The 19,032-nt window shown below is 40.1% G+C and overlaps 1 protein-coding gene across 10 annotated transcripts; it reads right to left on the minus strand.

Moving 5' to 3' along the window:
• Positions 1 to 1,668: 1,668 nt before the first annotated feature.
• LOC110536280 (tumor necrosis factor receptor superfamily member 10B) lies at positions 1,669 to 16,894 on the minus strand. 10 transcript variants are annotated; one of them, XM_021621989.3, is made up of 10 exons: positions 16,356 to 16,894; positions 6,984 to 7,146; positions 6,546 to 6,674; positions 6,290 to 6,401; positions 6,038 to 6,129; positions 5,745 to 5,828; positions 5,423 to 5,463; positions 4,977 to 5,243; positions 3,495 to 3,528; positions 1,669 to 3,360 (listed from the first exon to the last, which is right to left on the minus strand). In XM_021621989.3, exons 1-10 carry the CDS (start codon positions 16,395 to 16,397, stop codon positions 3,062 to 3,064), a joined length of 1,263 nt encoding a protein of 420 aa, XP_021477664.2. In that variant the 5' UTR covers positions 16,398 to 16,894; the 3' UTR covers positions 1,669 to 3,061. The 10 variants fall into 10 exon arrangements, with proteins under 10 accessions (XP_021477664.2, XP_021477660.2, XP_021477665.2 ...); XM_021621985.3 differs by having other exon boundaries at positions 5,745 to 5,831; positions 6,020 to 6,129; positions 16,356 to 16,814; XM_021621990.3 differs by having other exon boundaries at positions 5,145 to 5,243; positions 5,745 to 5,831; positions 6,020 to 6,129; positions 16,356 to 16,555.
• Between the last annotated feature and the right edge of the window lie 2,138 nt (positions 16,895 to 19,032).

Consider the following 19,032-nt stretch of genomic DNA (forward strand, 5'->3'; position numbering starts at 1 on the left):
AAGAGATATTCAGATAGAATTCTTGTTCATAATGAAGATAATGTTACAGATTCTTCTTATCTCCAAGCTCCTGGAAATGCTTTTACTGACTCCGCAACAAATACATTACTGGCTAAGCCATATGGAGATAGTAAAGATGGAAAAACTGTCGAAGACAATGATAAACCAATGAGTTTCTTACCAGAAAATACAGATGAAAATGGTAATTCACATAAATATAAAGGTAGAGACCAACAGGTGGAAAATGCAACTCATGAAGAAATGACCAAACCTAATAGTCTCAAACTATTACCGCTCATTACTAACATACGTGAGTAGAATGATACCTTTAAAAGTGCAGAAGAAGAACAGTCACTTTTATTATTTTGTTGGAAAGATGAGGCAAGCTGGGGATTCCAAATAACAAAAGCAGATTACAAGTATCCAAGAATCTGAAGAAAACCCACCCCTTCTCCCAACATCAAAAACAGACTAATTGGAAAACATTTTAAACAACCATCCGCAAACACAGGAAGTAGTCTCCATGTGTAATGGACTCAGGAGGGTCTAGAGCTGTGGCTTGGCTGACTTGCCCCAGTTCCACAGCTTTGGTTTTGCTCTGTGAGGAGGATGTGCTCTCCTGTTGCTCAGTTCCTGTTGCCGCTGACACATGGGTAGGAATATTCCCTGTAGCTACAGACACATGGATAGTTTCATTCCCTGTTGCTACAGACACATGGGTAGAATCATTCCCTGTAGCTACATAGACCCGGGTAGGGTCATTCCCTGTAGCTAGACTCCCGGGTAAGGTCATTCTCTGTCACTAGACACATGGGTAGGGTCATTCCTTGTAGCTACAGACACATGGGCAGGGTCATTCCCTGTTGCTACAGACACATGGGTAGAATCATTCCCTGTAGGGAACTGTGTGCCACTGCCACCTGCTGGACTATCACATGTTCTGAGAAGACACAACTGCTCTGAGAAAATACATTATTCTGAGAATAAACATCACTGTTCGAAGACACATCACTCTGCCTATTTCTGTTTTCTCTCCGGGATGGTCTTGCCTCTGCGTTGGTGGTTCCTGAAGCTCACCAATCTTCTGGCATTGCACAATGTAATGCCAGTCAGCTGGATGAGCTGCCTGGCGGTGCAGTGGTTTAAGTCAAATTAAGTGTTGTTTGCCATCCTCACACCAAGTACAGGTGCTGAGTCCAGGCTTGCTTCTATTGTTGAGGTGTGGTGGTCTTACCAGTACTTTTTACAGCTGCCGAAGCATCACCCAGGTGGGTGCTGATCTAGAGGAGCTGTGACTATCGAAAATGACAAGGTGCCCGATGAAGAGCTCCGGGGCCTGTCTGTCAGATGTCTCTACCTCCCTGCCTGGCTGTACCATCTATGCTCCCTCCTCTCAAGACAGAAGATAAGAAGTTGAGAAAGGTACTAAAGCTGTGGATGACCATCACCCAAGAACTACCAGATCCTCCTACATTTGTTTTGTGAAATAGTTATTTTGTTTTTCTTTTTAAAAGCAACTTTGAGATTCAACATGTAATTGAAAGAGCTACCTATACAAAATAAATCTATTATTAATCTGACAATTTATTGATTCAGAATGACCTTTTGGAATAACACACAATTATGACATCAAAGAACATTTAGACATATTTAGAAAAGGGCATAACATTTAAATTTTAATATAATATTTATTTCAAAACTGACGCATTACCATACTTTATCAAAAATAATAATATTTAGTTGTAAAGAACAGCGACATACAATAATAAATATTGACATACATCACGTGTGAAATGTTATATTAAAATTGACACTGGCAAGGCAACTGCATTTTGGATTCAACTCAAGGAAATATTCTGTAAACGGTAACAGAGGAAATATGAAGAAAATACTTGAATGTTAGTGAAACTGTCTTGAGGGGCAATCTGTGAAGACAAGAACATAGCTAACAATGTAGAGAAGATTGTCTTTTGCAATCATGAGAGACTAACCTCACTCATTCCATCAACATTAAAAAGGATATGCTAAATACTACATCACTAAATACAGTGTACAGTACTACAGGCTGGGAATAGCAGCTCATCATTAGACAGCAGAAGACTCGATTATTTCCATAGATAGCGCCACCTAGTGGAAACCAGCTGCTCTGAACTCATGACCTGATCAACATTGCCCATTTACAAATACCAAATGGTCAATGCCATTTTAAACACTTGGTTACACTGAAACATCCTTCAAATAAATCAAAATCTGTAAAAAATAAAATAAAAACAAAACTCGACATACATTTTTTGCTTAAGGAGCAACTGGAACTTTGGCATTATCATCAGTGTTAAGACAGAACTTTGTAGCAATATCGTGGACAGTGACAGCATTTCATTTCCTGATGAAGTCAAATTGAGATAAAAGTATCAAGGTTCATCATCAATACAAATAAACAACCACAACAACCAATAAATTGCTCTACAATACCAAAATATATTTTTAAATCTCATAATTACCTGTATTTTTTGATCATGTGTAAATAGGTGTATTACATTCATTGCCAACTCTTCAAGAGACACCACTGGGAGTACTTTCCAAATGCCACCCTATTTCCTATATAGTGCATTGCTTTTGAACAGAGCCCTGGTCAAAAGTAATAGGGTTAAAATACAGTCAGGCCTGTCCATGCCTTGATCAGTGCATTCCATAATGGCACGATGATGTCAGCGTAGACAACATCCGGTGTATATTATCCCGTTCCCCTACAGCAGTGTTTCCCAGCAACAGTCCTCCAGTAACTCCAAAAGCACAACTTTTTGCTGTAGTCCATTACAAACTCACCTGATTCAACTCATTGAGAGCTTGATGATTAATTGACAAGTTGAATCAGGTGTGCTTGTCCAGGGCTAAAACAGAAATGTGTGCCGTTAGGGGTACTGAAGTTGTGATACTCAACTCTAAACATCCACCACCAGCTCTAGTCACTAGCCAGTGCATAGCCTAACAGTTCACTGTGTGAAACTGTACAGAGGAAATTACTCAACAGCAAGCCAATATGCCTGTCACAGGCATACATTCACTCTTCATTTTCTGCATATTCATAATAACCATTTTCAATGGCTTTTGAAATAATATTTTCTGCTGATAACCTTTGGCCAAAATAAAGTAACGCTTTGATTAGGTCATTCATGTCAGCGTCCATGCCCACCTTCTCCAACCATACTTTCAACAGTTCATAGACTCGATCTTCAGGATGAAGGTGCGTAGAGCTTTTTATAGCATTGTCAGAGAGTCCGATGTGCCTGAAGAATCTGTTATGGTAGTGAACATCCAGCTCTTCAAAAAGTTCAAAACTTTTCTTCAAGGACTCATCACCTGAAAACAAAAAGGCATGTCAAGACCATGACATCAAAGCCCACCATTCAATAGTGTATTATCAACTTAGGATACATATTATTTTATGTTATTAACTAGTCTAAAACCATAAAATATAGAGGGTATACTCTCACCATTCAAAGGAACCAGTTTTATGAGGACATTTTCCTAAAAGAAATACAGATAAAAGAAACAACATGGTCAGTTATGAATCCTAAAACAGAAGTCTGGCTCCTTAATTAGGCCTGTGCACTAGCTCTGAAGTTAACTCTTGGAGGGTCATGCAGGAGGTGTAGGTGAAGGACCTCTACAACAGCTCTGGGCTTCCCTTCCTTGACCCTGCATGTGCATCTATAAATCACATTTACAATGCCTTCAGAAAGTATTGACACCCCTTGACTTTTTCTACATTTGGTTGTGTTACAGCCTGAATTGAAAATGGATTAAACTTAGTTTTTTTGTCACTGGCCAAAACAAAATAGTTCCACATTATAGGGTGTTTCAAAACATGTTTTGTGCAAATTCATTTAAAAAAGAAAATCTAAAATGTCTTGAGTCAATAAGCATTCAACCCCTTTGCAAGCCTAAATAAGTTCAGAAATAAAAATGTGCTCAACTCACATAATAAGTTGCATGGACTTACTCCATGTGCAATCAAAGTGTTTAACATGATTTTTGAATGACTACCTTACAATTATCTGTATGTGTGTGGTATAGAGGTAAGGTCCCTCTGTCGAGCAGTGCATTTCAAACACAGATTCAACCACAAAGAACAGGGAGGTTTTCCAATGCTTCGCAAAGGGCACCTATTGCTAGTTAGGTAAAAAAAGAAAAGCAAAAAAGCAAACACTGAATATCCCTTTGAGGATGGTGGAGTTATTCATTACACTTTGGATGGTGTATCAAGACACCCAGTCACTACAAAGATACAGGTGTCCTTCCTAACTCAGCTTGAAGTATTGTGAAAATAATAATGTGCAAATATTGCAAAATCCAGGTGTGGAAATATCTTAGAGACTTACAGCTGTAGTCGGACTCAGGGGTGTCTCATGTAAATTAGACATGTCTGTATTTCATTTTTAATAAATTAGCAAACATTTCTAAAAACATGTTTTCACTTTGTCATTATGGGGTATTGTGTGTAGATGGGTGAGAGTAAAAAATGGATTTAATCCACAACAAAATGTGGAATAAGTCAAGGGGTCTGAATACTTTCTGAAGGCACTGTTTGTGCTTGGGCTTGGCCATTAGCAATAGTTCAGCAAATCTTCAAAAACATGCCTAAAAATGCACACTAGAAAAGACTGGTGACCGACCTAGTAAGTCTTCGTCAAGATGGTGGAAAGGGAGTAGCACTACTCCAAAATGGGACATGGTGGCTAAGCGTCCATTTGACCGTAAGATTAATTATTAAGTGTGTGTACTAATGCTATCATACATCAGACAACTGTGGCTTTCAACAAACAGTAAGTTAATGGAGCAGAGAATAGAAAGTAAGACCAGATCCAGAATAGGATGAGTACTAAATTAACTATAAGGATGGAGTTAGAAAAGAGCTTGGGGGAAGACAGGGGAAGGTAAGTTAGCCTGAGCATGACCAGAGCAGCTGCTCTCACCCCAGCCGAAGAGCCAGGCTGCCTCTTGGCCGAAGGGCTGGGAAGCGGGGAGGATCTGGGGAGGGGGGCTGAGGGTAGTGCAGACAGACTGGACTGGGAGGAGTTGGTGGTGTTGGGGAGACTGTCGCCCAGTCCATTGTCCTCATCCTCTGAGGCTTTGGCACCCACCGCCTGGGTCTGCTCCAGCAAGGGATAGAGCTGTGTGTCATCCAGCACAGCATTCTGGTTGTTCTGCCTCTCCTCAATTGACCTGTTATTTTGATCATCCTGCAAAATATGAAAAATTATGTTCTCACAAAATGTTGCCATGTTCTCACAAAGTGTGTGTAATTTTATCAGCTCATCTCTCAGTAATTTTATCAGAATTAATCAAATTCGATATGCAGTGCTGATTGAGTGACACTGTGAATGTGAAAATAACATTTGAATGAGACTGACTGACGCACCACCACAACTTTTAGCGTCGCACTGGGATTATTCTGGGTGTCTGGAACAGAGGAAATGTGACTCAGACACGGCACTTCACATCCAGGTACAATATTGACTGTTCTGTTGACAGCCTTAAGACGCAGTAAGCTTCAAAGCTTTGAGGCTATGTGTCCTCTGGATGGCACCCCATTCTCTTTATAGTGCACTACTTTTGACCAGGGCATATAGGGCTCTGGCCAAAAGTAGTACACTATATATGGAATAGGGTGCTATTTGGAACACAGCCTGAGCCTTCACTATTGAAAGCAAAGGTATTTATTTTATATAAAATGACCTTACCTGTCCTTTTAAAGAGCTTTCGCCTCATCCAATAGACACTGGCAAGTGCAGCAGTGATACCCAGTACTGCCACCACAATCACAACTACTGTTTCCATAGAGAGAAAATTGTCACAACCACATCCCTCTGCTGTTTTCCAAGTTAGCAGTTTTCTGTTTGAATCCCAGATTGTCCCTTTATATTCAGAAAGTCAATTATCAAATACATTCAACATTAATAATATTTACAAAAATAACGACACAACAGAGCATGTAGCAAGGTGATGTATGCTGTACCTGGGCCTGGAGTTTTACCTGAGATGGTGCTGGATGTGGGCAGTCTGGTCTCACAGACCGTGTTGGACGTAGTGGTGCAGTTCTTCACCCTCACCTCATTGTCTTTACATCTGGGAGAAGAGGAGGGTTTCAACAAAAATACATTTTGAAAATAAAAAGATATGGAATGTGTAAGGTGAACATTCTTCATTTTGTAATGTTTAATGAAAATCAAATGGAAGTTAGTTTGTCAAGTATCAGTGAGTAAGCTCAAATATTATATGGACCTACCTTGAGCACTTTTTGCACACCTCGCAGGCTTGGTCAGGGGCACAGAAATACCCTGGTTTACACTGGCACTCTGTGTTCTGAGTGATGGTGCATGTCTTTGTGGTTACCTGATCTGTGACAGGAACACAGAGTTTGGCATGTTGACGCAAAGAGCATGGCCTGCATTCATAAAGCATCACAGAGTAGAACTCCTGATGTCGGCTCTGTTTTGTCATTCATTTTAAATGGCATAACGCCATCGTCAAATAGAATTTACCTGAGCGACACTTAGTGCACTTTAAGCACTGTGGCAGTCCGTTATCATGCTCTGTGTATGTGTCGAGGTCACAGTCCTCACATGTTCCTTTCTCCAAGGCACCCGTGCAGTACGCTTTGACATATTTACCTGAGGCCATAGAGAAACAACAGTTGTCTACCTGTACATAAAGCAGACACTTGAAGGTCAACTGAATATTCATTACTGTAGCCATATAACCGGAGTCATTACAAGGTCAAACTTGCTTCAGTAGTTCCTATTATGGATTTCAGCTTGTGACTAGCTAAGTCCCAAATAGCACCCTATTCCCTATATAGTACACTACTTTAGACCAAGGCCCATAGGGCTCTGGTCACAGGTAGTGCACTATATAAGGAATAGCATAGGGTACCATTTCGGATGCATACACTGTGGATCTCAAATCTTCATTTGTCTCACCAGCTGGGCAATTCAAACAGCAGATGTTGTCATGTGGGTACTCCAGGTTTTCCCTGCATGAGATGTCCCGCTGTTTCCTGTTCCTGACGCTGCCTCCTGTCTGTGTCAACTCAAGGCCAGATTGAGCTGCCGCCATGGGGTTGAGGGCCCAGATGAGGACAACCTTAGATAAAGATGAACAGCTTGTATTAAAAACACACTGTCATCCAGTTGTCCCCTTGTTTCCTGTAGACACCCATAGCATCTAAGCAAAGTGTAATCAAAGTGGGTTAGCAAATCTGCATTGTAGAGCTAGTTATTTATTGTCTCACAATATGGCATTATCAAATCTAACTTTTTTTGTCATATGCACAGGAAACAGTGTAGGTCTACACAGTACAATGACATTATTGACTTTACAATAAAACCGGGAATACCTCTAGGTTCCATATTAATGAGTAACCAGGGAAGGGCAAAAATCACAATCCCAGAATATTTTGGAGATCATCCAAACCTTGTTAGCAAAGCAATTTCTTAGCTTTTGTACATACAGAGCTCCTTGTTCAAATGACATCATAGTTTGCAAGACTTAGGTTTAATAACAGGACCAATATAATTGCATTCCTGATCACACCACTGACTCTCTAGCAAAACAAATACAAAGTTCAGCTGGTGTGGAAGAGGGGAAGCAATAGATGGGAATTTCCATCAACGGCCATATTGGAGACGGCTCATAAATCTCTCTCACTTAAATAGTTAGACATGGTTGATTACGAATATGCCATTTAATGTGATGTGTAGAAAATGAGACATCAGCAAGTTGCCAGTCATTGAGAATGTAGTTATTTTAGGCTGCATTTAAAAGCACCCCAATCCTGATCTCTTCCTATTAATTGGGAAAAGATCAGAATTGGGATGCCTCTAAACGCAGCCTCTTACACAGTGAACATGGAAGATATGTTAAACCCTGTCTTTCTTATCCCTGTCACTTCAACTATAAGTGAAGCAAGCCTACTGATTAGTCATTTCTGTAGTTACACAAACATGATTTTGAAACTGTTCCAATGGGTTTAAATTAATCTCCAAGCAGACACATGCTGAATTAATAAGATCACTGAAAAATAATGTTGCCAGTGTAAATATGAGGTAGAAATGTTCTACAGCCTAGGTCTTCATATGGTTGAACTAGGCCTGTGTGTGTACTGTATTTATCAGCTAAAGACAAATAAGGACGGTGTTTGCAATTTCCCCACTAATCCCTTTGGAACTGCCGTTGAGTCACAAGATACATGGGCACACCCAATTTAGCAACCTGTATTCACCTGTACATTACAGTGGAGTATGTCCAAATATGGCCTTCCTACAAACCTGCTGAACAAATTAAAACCCAAGCACATTCCAGACAAGACGCTACGTGACAGCTAGACAGAATAATAAACTGGATGATTCGAACCCTGAATCCTGATTGGCTGACAGCCGTGGTATATCAGACCGTATACCATGGGTATGACAAAACATGTAAATACTTCTCTAATTATGTTGGAAACCAGTTTATAACAGCAATAAGGTACCTCAATGGTTTGTGATGTATGGCCATTATACCACAGCTACGGGCTATATCCAGGCACTCAGCTTTGCATCGTACGTAAGAACAGCCCTTAGTCGTGTTATAGTAGCCATATACAGTTGAAGTCGGAAGTTTACATACACTTAGGTTGGAGTCATTAAAACTTGTTTTTCAACCAAACCATACATTTTGTTAACAAACTATAGTTTTGGCAAGTTGATTATGACATATACTTTGTGCATGACAATTAATTTTTCCAACAATTGTTTACAGACAGATTATTTCACTTAATCACAATTCCAGTGGGTCAGAAGTTTACATACACAGCTTGGAAAATTCCAGAAAATTATGCCATGGCTTAAGAAGCTTCTGATAGGCTAATTGACATCATTTGAGTCAATTGAAGGTGTACCTGTGGTAGTATTTCAATGCCTAACTTCAAACTCAGTGCCTCTTTGCTTGACATCATGGGAAAATCAAAAGAAATCAGCCAAGACCTCAGAAAAAAACATTTTAGACCTCCACAAATCTAGTTCTTCCTTGGGAGCAATTTCCAAATGCCTGAAGGTACCACGTTCATCTGTACAAACAATAGTATGTAAGAATTTAACACCATGGGACCACACAGCCATCATACCGCTCAGGAAGGAGACGCGTTCTGTGTCCTAGAGATGAACGTGCTGTGGTGCAAAAAGTGCAAATCAATCCCAGAACAACAGCAAAGGACCTTGTGAAGATGCTGTAGGAAACAGGTACAAAAGTATCTATAGCCATAGTAAAACGAGTTATAGTTTGCAACTGCACATGGGGACAAAGATCATACTTTTTGAAGAAATGTCCTCGGGTCTGATGAATCAAAAATAGAACTGTTTGGCCATACTGACCATCGTTATGTTCGGAGGAAAAAGGGGGAGGCTTGCAAGCCGAAGAACACCATCCCAACCATGAAGCACGGGGATGGCAGCATAATGCTGTGGGGGTGCTTTGCTGCAGGAGGGACTGGTGCACTTCACAAAATAGATGGCATCATGAGGAAAGAAAATGATGTGGATATATTGAAGCAACATCTCAAGACATCAGTCAGGAAGTTAAAGCTTGGTTGCAAATGGGTCTTCCAAATGGACAATTGAGTGTATGTATACTTTTGAACCACTGGGAATGTGATGAAAGAAATAAAAGCTGAAATACATAACTCTCTCTACTATTATTCTGACAATTCACATTCTTAAATAAAGTGGTGATCCTAACTGACCTAAAACAGGGAATTACCAGGATTAAATGTAAGGAATTGTGAAAAACTGAGTTTAACCTCTTGGGTAGGGGGCAGTATTTTCACGTCCGGATGAAAAGCGTGCCCAAAGTAAACTGCCTGTTACTCAGACCCAGAAGCTAAGATATGCAGATAATTGGTAGATTTGGATAGAAAACACTCTAAAGTTTCTAAAACTGTTAAAATTATATCTATGAGTATAACAGAACTGATATGACAGGCGAAACCCAGAGGACAAACCACCCCCCCAAAAAAACAATTCAGCCTACCACTGTTTTCAATGGCTGTCACCTTTATTATAAGACTAAATTCTCCCAGATTGCAGTTTCTAGGGCTTCCACTAGATGTCAGTCTTTAGAGTTTCATGCTGGTTTTTGGAAAAACGTTGTTTGACTTGTTTGGAAAAGTTTATTAGTAACGTTTGGGATTAATTTTGTACGCATTTTGATGGAGCAAAACTGGGTGGATTATTGACGGAAGCGCGCCAGCTAAAATTAGTTTTTATGGATATAAAGAAGGACATTATCGAACAAAAGGACCATTTGTGATGTATCTGTGACCTTTTGGAGTGCCAACAGAAGAAGATCATCAAAGGCATTTATTATAATCGCTATTTCTGACTTGTGGTGCACCTGCCTGGTTGAAATATGTTTTTCATGCTTTTGTATGCGGGGCGCTGTCTTCAGATAATCGCATGGTGTGCTTTCGCCGTAAAGCCTTTTTGAAATCTGATACAGCGACTGGATTAACAAGAAGTTAAAAGCTTTATTTTGTTGTATTACACTTGTGATTTTATGAAGGTTAAATATTTATAATTCTGTAGTTTGAATTTTGCGCACTGCAATTTCACCGGATGTTGGCCAGGTGGGACGGCCCGGCCCATAAGTTAAATGTATTTGGCTAAAGTGTATGTAAACTTCCGACTTCAACTGTATATGAATGTCAGCATGTATTCTTTCTGTAGATAATAGCATCCTGTCAGGCTGTATCACCGCCCGCAACCGCAGTGGTCTCCAGAGGGTGGTGCGGTCTGCCACGGCCTGTCCACCCCGCTATCATCCAGAAGGCGAGGTCAGTACAGGTGCATGAAAGCTGGAACCGAGATACTGAAAAACAGCTTCTATCTCAAGGCTATCAGACTGTTAAATAGCCATCACTAGCCGGCTTCCACCCGGTTATGCAACACTGCGACTGCCCTATATACATAGACTTGGATTCACTGCCACTTTAATAATGGAACACTAGTCACTTTAATAATGTTTACATATTGCTTTACCCATCTCATACGTATATACTGTATTCTATTCTACTGTATTTTAGTCAATGCCACTGACATTGCTCGATCTAATATTTATCATTTCCATTCTTTTACTTTTAGATTTGTGTATTGTTGTGAATTGTTAGATACTACTGCACTGGAGTTAGTGAAATGCTTGTGTTCCTACACCAGCAATAACATCTGCTAAATATGTGCATGTGACCATTAAACTTTGATTTGATGATTCTGCCAGTGTCTTTGTGCAAAGATGAGGGTCGCTAGACTCGTCAGACGGAAGAACAGAGGACACAGATGATTATTGTATCGTGTGAAACATTGACTTTCTGATGTTGTGGGATTCTCTCTGGTGTTTACAGAACATTGGTGCTGTGAGATGAGGATATCAGGACCTGCTTAGACAAAACAATTGTAGCAGTAGAACAAAGGATTCCAATGTAAGAGAAGAAAATGAGCTGTTATTGGCAGAGAGGTTTGGAACAGTCTTTTTTATTGGTTTATTAACTCAATTTACCGCCTGGTGATGGCACCATGGAAGGCCAAAACTCCATCCCACCAAAACAGGCTGAAATTTCAGGCAGTCTATTCAAACAGCTCTTAAACTAAAAGGGCATTATCATAATTTTCACAATATTATTCCAACCTCATATAGTACAGCTGGGAAATATGGACAAAATATCATTTCACAATATTTGACGGTATGATGGTATTTGACGATATTTTATGTTTTTGGATAATAAAAGTTCTAAATATGCTTTATGAGAAGTTCATGACCATAGGGTGGCAACACAAATTATAAGTGATTTCAAATGGGGCTTTCTCCATCTATACTGTTCAATCCAACTCCAAACAAAGATCATTCATCATTTTAAACCATTTCTGCACTTTTATTAGAAACGTCCACACTGTGCCACGCAGCATGATATGGGCAAAAAAATCTAAGCCCATATAATTGGTGAACTGTTGGAATCACAGAATATAATGATTATTCTAATTCTATAGTTGGAATATAGTGGGCAGCACCTTGAATATTTTGTTGTTTGAAAACGAATGAAAACGAATGAATAAACCAGGGAGGAATTATTGACAGGGTTGGTCAGTGTTTCCAGGAGACCATAATTAGATGTTACCCTTTCCATGACAGACTGACCAGGTGAATCCTTGTGAAAGCTATGATCCCTTATTGATGTCACTTTTTGAATCCACTTAAAACCAGTGTAGATGAAGGGGAGGACACAGGTTGAAGGAGGATTTATAAGGCTTGAGACATGGATTGTGTATGTGTGCCATTCAGAGGGTGAATGGGCAAGACAAAATATGTAAGTGCCTTTGAACAGTGTAGTAGGTGCCAGGCGCACCGGTTTGAGTATGTAAAGAACTGCAACGCTGCTGGGGTTCACACTCAACAGTGACCCGTGTGTATCAAGAATGGTTCACCACCCATGTCCCTGTGAATTGAGGCTGTTCTGAGGGCAAATTGGGGGGGGGGGGTGGGGCAACTCAGTATTAAGAAGGTGTAACTCATGTTTGGTATAATCAGCGTATATAAAACACAGAAAATCACGTTTTGACTCCAATGGGGCTTTAAGGCATAAGGTTTATTTATTTTAAATGTAGGTCTTTCCTTGTGATGCAGGCCCACTTCTACATTCATGTTGTGTATTTTCGAACGTTCGATCTGGTTTAATCCGAGGAAGAGGAAAGGGGATACCTACTCAGTTGCACAACTGAATGCATTCAAACGAAATACAGCTATTTTTTTTCATTTTGCAGTAGCTTCTGCTTTAGCCGCTAATAAAATACAAAAACTATACAGGCCTACTTTTGAGAAGGCACTGAGGCTAATAAACAAGTATTCTTGAGTACAACCTCAACTGATTTAAATCCTTCATAAATGAGTAAATAGGATCAGTGACAAACAATGTCATATATTGGAAACATTCTCCTGCCATGAAAGCTTAATAACTTGACCCACATTTGTGATAATAACACATGTGGTAGTGTCAGAGATATACAACCTCCTACAGCACAATATAACAACCGATGCAAACATCTTGAACTTTAAACACATTTGCTTGAGTTGTAGCCCAGAGGCTGTATACAGTGCATTCGGAAAGTATTCAGATCCCTTACCTTTTTCCACATTACAGCCTGATTCTAAAATGTATTAATTTGTCCCCCCCCCCCCCCCCCCCCTCTCAATCTACACAATACCCCATAATGACATAGCAACAACAGGTTTGTAGAAGTTTTAGCTAAATTAAACCCTGGAAATATCACATTTAAATAAGTATCCAGACCCTTTATTCAGTACTTTGTTGGGGCACCTTTGGCAGCAATTACAGTCAAGTCTTCTTGGGTATGACGCTACAAGCTTGGCACACCTGTATTTGGGGAATTTCTCGCATTCTTTTCCGTCAGGTTGATTGGGGAGCGCCGCTGCACAGCTATTTTCAGGTCTCTCCAGAGATGTTCCATCGGGTTCAAATCCGGGCTCTTGCTGGACTACTCAAGGACATTCAGAGACTTGTCCCGAAACCACTCCTGCGTTGTCTTGGCTGTGTGGTTAGGGTCGTTGTCTTGTTGGAAAGTGAACTGTCGCCCTGGTTGACTCAAATTAAGTTGTAGAAACATCTCAAGGATGACCAATGGAAACAGGATTCACCTGAGCTCAATTTCAAGTCCCATATCAAAATGTCTCAATATTTATGTAAATAAGATATTTCTGTCTTATTTTTAATACATTTGGCAAACATATCTAAAAACCTGTTTTCACTTTTTCATTATGGGGTAGTGTGTAGATTGATGAGAAAAAGGGTAAAAGATGAACAGAGAAAAGTGAAGAGAGAATTTTGATCACAACCTGCTCCAGAGCGGACAACTACCCGAAGCACACAGCCAAGACAACGACCCTAAGCACACAGCCAAGCCAACGACCCTAAGCACACAGCCAAGCCAACGACCCTAAGCACACAGCCAAGACAACGACCCTAAGCACACAGCCAAGACAACGACCCTAAGCACACAGCCAAGACAACGACCCTAAGCACACAGCCAAGACAACGACCCTAACCACACAGCCAAGACAACGAAGGAGTGGCTTCGGGACAAGTCTCTCAAAGTCCTTGAGTGCCCCAGCCAGAGCCCGGACTTGAACCCGATCTAACATCTCTGAAGAGACCTGAAAATAGCTGTGCAGCCACGCTCCCCATCCAACCTGACAGGGCTTGAGAGGATCTTCAGAGAAGAATGGGAAAAAAACTCCCCTGGTGTGCCAAGCTTGTAGCGCCATACCCAAGAAGACTTAAGGCTGTAATCGCTACCAAAGGTGCCCCAACAAAGTACTGAATAAAGGGTCTGAATACTTATGTAAATGTGATATTTCTATAAAAAAATGTGTAATCAATTAGCAAAAATGTCTAAATATCATTTTTTGCTTTGTCATTATGGGGTATTGTATGTAGGTTGATGAAGGGAAAATAACAATTTGATCAATTTTAGAAAAAGGCTGTAGCGTAACAAAATGTGGAAAAAGTCAAGGGGTCTGAATACTTTTCAAATGCACTGAACATCAAACTTCTCAGAGTGGGGGTGCTAATCTAGAAACAGTTTTGCCTTTTAAGGTCTTAATGAATAAGATCACATGGATAGAGGGACTTCACCACTCCTGCTCTGAGATGCTTGATAACTAGTCTCCCTAGGCCGATGGGAAGTCTGGGATTTCCGTGACTTGATGATAGCTGTAGCTGTGGCCACAGAGTGGTGTGCTACTTTAGTAGGTAATCAGAGTCATCACTTTTCACAATTAGATCATAATGGTTAGTTATTTTACACAGAACACAAGATGACATGTTTCCCCCATAGTAGATATTCTACGACCTTGTTCCCTGTAAAAAGATACCATTTGATTAGAGTTGAAATTAAAGGATATGTTGTTGCCATTTTTCAACAGGTGCACACCTGGGAAATAAAATATAGGCATAGACTACCGTATGGAGCAGCCACCTCATTGTAATATATAACATTTTAAGCATGAGGTACACAAACTGCACAACTTTAAGGGCATATCAGATTAAAAAACATGTATGAGTATGTACAACAGTGTTCTAGAATATTGGATCGTCAGCATTTATACTTGTCTAATGCCAGGAGGTGTTCAGAAATCTACATTTTCAAAATGCAGATCATAAAAAAAAAAAAAACAACTTTTAAACCATTTCATGTGTTTTATATTGCTTGCAATGAAATAAAGCTACTTTTGCTAACACTATGCATGGTCATCATATTTATAATGTTTATCATAGAAAGTGTGTAGCCAGCTACATTTCCTAATGTTTTGCTTGAAGTTAATATGGCATTTTACCTGAGAAAAGTGTGCAGGTCCTAGGCTGGCATGGTTACACGCGATATGCGGTTGAGGCCAGTTGAACACACTGCCAAATTCTCTAAAATAACCTTAATGGACAGAAATTAACATTCTAGCTATTAGCTGTCTGCTAATAGAATGCCTGTTTATGTATCCTCGTCCAAGTGGAGAAGTGCAACTGAAGCACATAATGTGTCTGATGCCAAGCAGAAATTACAATAAGAATTTTAGATCTGCATTTACAAAATGCAGCAAGACATTTCTTATATAAAAAAATCTCTGTGTGAACTGTCAAGACACTTAAATGAATAGCGGAAATGTATGCCACCTGGATACCTGTTGGTTGGGAGTTGTGGATTCTGGCTGTGTGTTCCCCGTGTATGGTGGTCACAGAGCCGCGTACCTATGTCACAACTATCGCATCTCAGCGACGATGATTTACTCGATGTTTCACAATGGGACACCGGACTAAGTATGCGGCTCTGAGACCAAAACTCCCAACCAACGCGTCCTCTATTCATTTGAATGTGTTGACAGTTTGAGAAATTGCTTGAGCTGCGCTGAGAATTAAACACTGCTGTGTATATGTGTACACGTTTGGTACTATGATAGGCCCTTTAGTCAAGCAGTAGGCTACACCGGCTTCAACCGGCGCCACACAAAAATGTCACACCTTTATGATGCCTTTCCCTTGGCATGTTTACGCGACATTCTTTCTGCCCGACCACATGGCGCATCGATTCTGAAGATTTTTTTTATTTTTTATCTTAGAATATATTTGGATCAAAATTAGGCCAACATCGATAGTTTCATTGGCTTGTGAATGGCATCGCTACGTGCAGTGTGTGAACAATGTTCCCAGTCAATTTGATCCCACCGACTGACACAAGTGTCGCGTGAAGAAAGAAACTTACCATCAAATGTATATAGCTCATACTCAAAGGTGGCGTTGACATCCCCGTTGAGAGAACCCCTATCCGACTATACTCAACCGTGGTGTACACATCCCAGTTGAGAGAACCAGCATCCGATATTATACTTTTTTCTCGCGGAGCAAAACTTTAGCCAACTCTCCTCATGAGAGAACTTTCCAGATGACGATTGCGCAGTCTCCGTCACGCCCCTTTAGTCAATAGATTATCTAGGTAAATCCCAATTTAACTTTGTCTATCCTAGACACTGTTTTTGTCTATAAAAATGTCTAAAATGAAGTGCAAATAGGCCTCGATGCGTAATACTTGTTCCATTATTATTATTATTATCATCCACAGAATTAAAGGATTTTTGGGATAACTTGATACATGTTTAATTACAGTATAAATGCAAATAGAAAACACAATATGGATTGAGTTATTGAATGTCTTATTCCATATATCATACACGGGAGTTAAGGAGTATATATAGACCATTAAAAATGCGGTTTTAGTTGGGGAAAACCCACTTTGTAAAATGCATAGGATTACAAGGCACACAACATTATCAATGCGGAAAACGCTCTTTCTGTGTGTGTCAGTTTGACATTATCTTTGCAACAGTTGTCTGCTCTGTTGAGATACAGTATCTCTAGTCTCTCACGCAGACACGGCCATATGGTCACAGGAAGGGGAGGGTTAAACGGACTCATATGCTCAGAAAGAGAGGAATTTCATACTCACATAATTTCACCTTTATTTAACCAGGTAGGCTAGTTGAGAACAAGTTCTCATATGCAAGAGTGTTGGGGATCATGAACAAGTACAACTAACAGTGAACTGTGAAACTACACTAACCTGTTCAACCTCGTCTACTGATATAATTATGTGTGGATGGTTTAGATCAAATGTAAGTATATTTTTGACCTATTTAGTTCATATATAAAATTCAATATTAATATTTACAATGAAAGTTAAAAATAATAATACAGGATGGACAGGTAACGTTCTGCCGCAGTTGTCATACCTATAGTAGCCTATACTGTCTGAATCCAACACAGCCACACATTGTACAAAACATTTTTAGTTTTGCTGATATTTTTACCCGTTACCTTAGCAACCTACTCATGGGGTTATTTAACGCTATAACCTGAAACTGACCAGACAGCGGGTCATAAAGCATTTCGAAAGTATTCAGACCCCTTTACTTTTTCCACTTTTGTTACATCACAGCCTTATTCTAAAATTGATTAAATTGTTTTTTTCCCCTCATCTATCTACACACAATACCCCATAATGACAAAAAAAAATTACTACATTTTTGCAAATGTATATATAAAAAAAACTGAATTACTTCACTTACAGTTGAAGTCGGAAGTTTACATACACCTTAGCCAAATACATTTAAACTCAGTTTCACAATTCCTGACATTTAATCCTAGTAAAAATTCCCTGTCAGTTAGGATCACCACTTTATTTTAAGAATGTGAAATGTCAGAATAATAGTAGAGAGAATTATTTATTTCAGCTTTTGTTTCTTTCATCGCATTCCCAGTGGGTCAGAAGTTTACATACACTCAATTAGTATTTGGTAGCATTGCCTTTAAATTGTTTAACTTGGGCCAAACATTTCGGGTAGCCTTCCACAAGCTTCCCACAATACATTGGGTGAATTTTGGCCCATTCCACCTGACAGAGCTGGTGCAACTGAGTCAGGTTTGCAGGCCTCCTTGCGCGCACACGCTTTTTCAGTTCTGTACACAGATTGTCTATAGGATTGAGGTCAGGGCTTTGTAATGGCCACTTCAATACCTTGACTTTGTTGTCCTTAAGCCATTTTGCCACAACTTTGGAAGTATGCTTGGGGTCATTGTCCATTTGGAAGACCCATTTGCGACCAAGATATAACTTCCTGACTGATGTCTTGAGATGTTGCTTCAATATATACATTTTCTTTCCTCATGATGCCATCTACTTTGTGAAGTGCACCAGTCCCCCCTGCAGCAAAGCACCCCCACAACATGATGCTGCCACCCCCGTGCTTCACGGTTGGGATGGTGTTCTTTGGCTTGCAAGCCTCCCCCTTTCTCCTCCAAACATAACGATGGTCATTATGGCCAAACAGTTCTACTTTTGTTTTATCAGACCAGAGGACATTTCTCCAAAAAGTATGATCTTTGTCCCCATGTGCAGTTGCAAACCGTAGTCTGGCTTTTTTATGGCGGTTTTGGAGCAGTGGCTTCTTCCTTGCTGAGCGGCCTTTCAGGTTATGTTGATATAGGACTCGTTTTACTGTGGATATAGATATTTTGTACCTGTTTCCTCCAGCATGGTCACAAGGTCCTTTGCTGTTGTTCTGGGATTGATTTGTACTTTTCGCACCAAAGTACGTTCATCTCTAGGAGACAGAACACGTCTCCTTCTTGAGGGGTATGATGGCTGCGTGGTCCCATGGTGTTTATACTTGCGTACTATTGTTTGTACAGATGAACGTGTTACCTTTAGGCGTTTGGAAAATGCTCCCAAGGATGAACCAGACTTGTGGAGGTCTACAAATTGTTTTTCTGAGGTCTTAGCTGATTTCTTTTGATTTTCCCATGATGTCAAGCAAAGAGGCACTGAGTTTGAAGGTAGGCCTTGAAATACATCCACAGGTACACCTCCAATTGACTCAAAATAT

This window comes from Oncorhynchus mykiss, chromosome 11, assembly GCF_057628025.1.
Source record: "Oncorhynchus mykiss isolate SJ-2025 chromosome 11, ASM5762802v1, whole genome shotgun sequence".
Taxonomy (NCBI): domain Eukaryota; kingdom Metazoa; phylum Chordata; class Actinopteri; order Salmoniformes; family Salmonidae; genus Oncorhynchus; species Oncorhynchus mykiss.

Excerpts from the sequence above, each read along its gene's own strand:
- LOC110536280 (XM_090191047.1), bottom strand. The coding sequence starts at position 16,397 with ATGTCAACGCCACCTTTGAGTATGAGCTATATACATTTGATG. Across the intron at positions 6,130-6,289 it reads GTGTGCAAAAAGTGCTCAAG|ATGTAAAGACAATGAGGTGA; the intron begins GTAGGTCCATAT and ends CTCTTCTCCCAG. Across the intron at positions 5,919-6,037 it reads CACATCCAGCACCATCTCAG|GGACAATCTGGGATTCAAAC; the intron begins GTAAAACTCCAG and ends CTGAATATAAAG.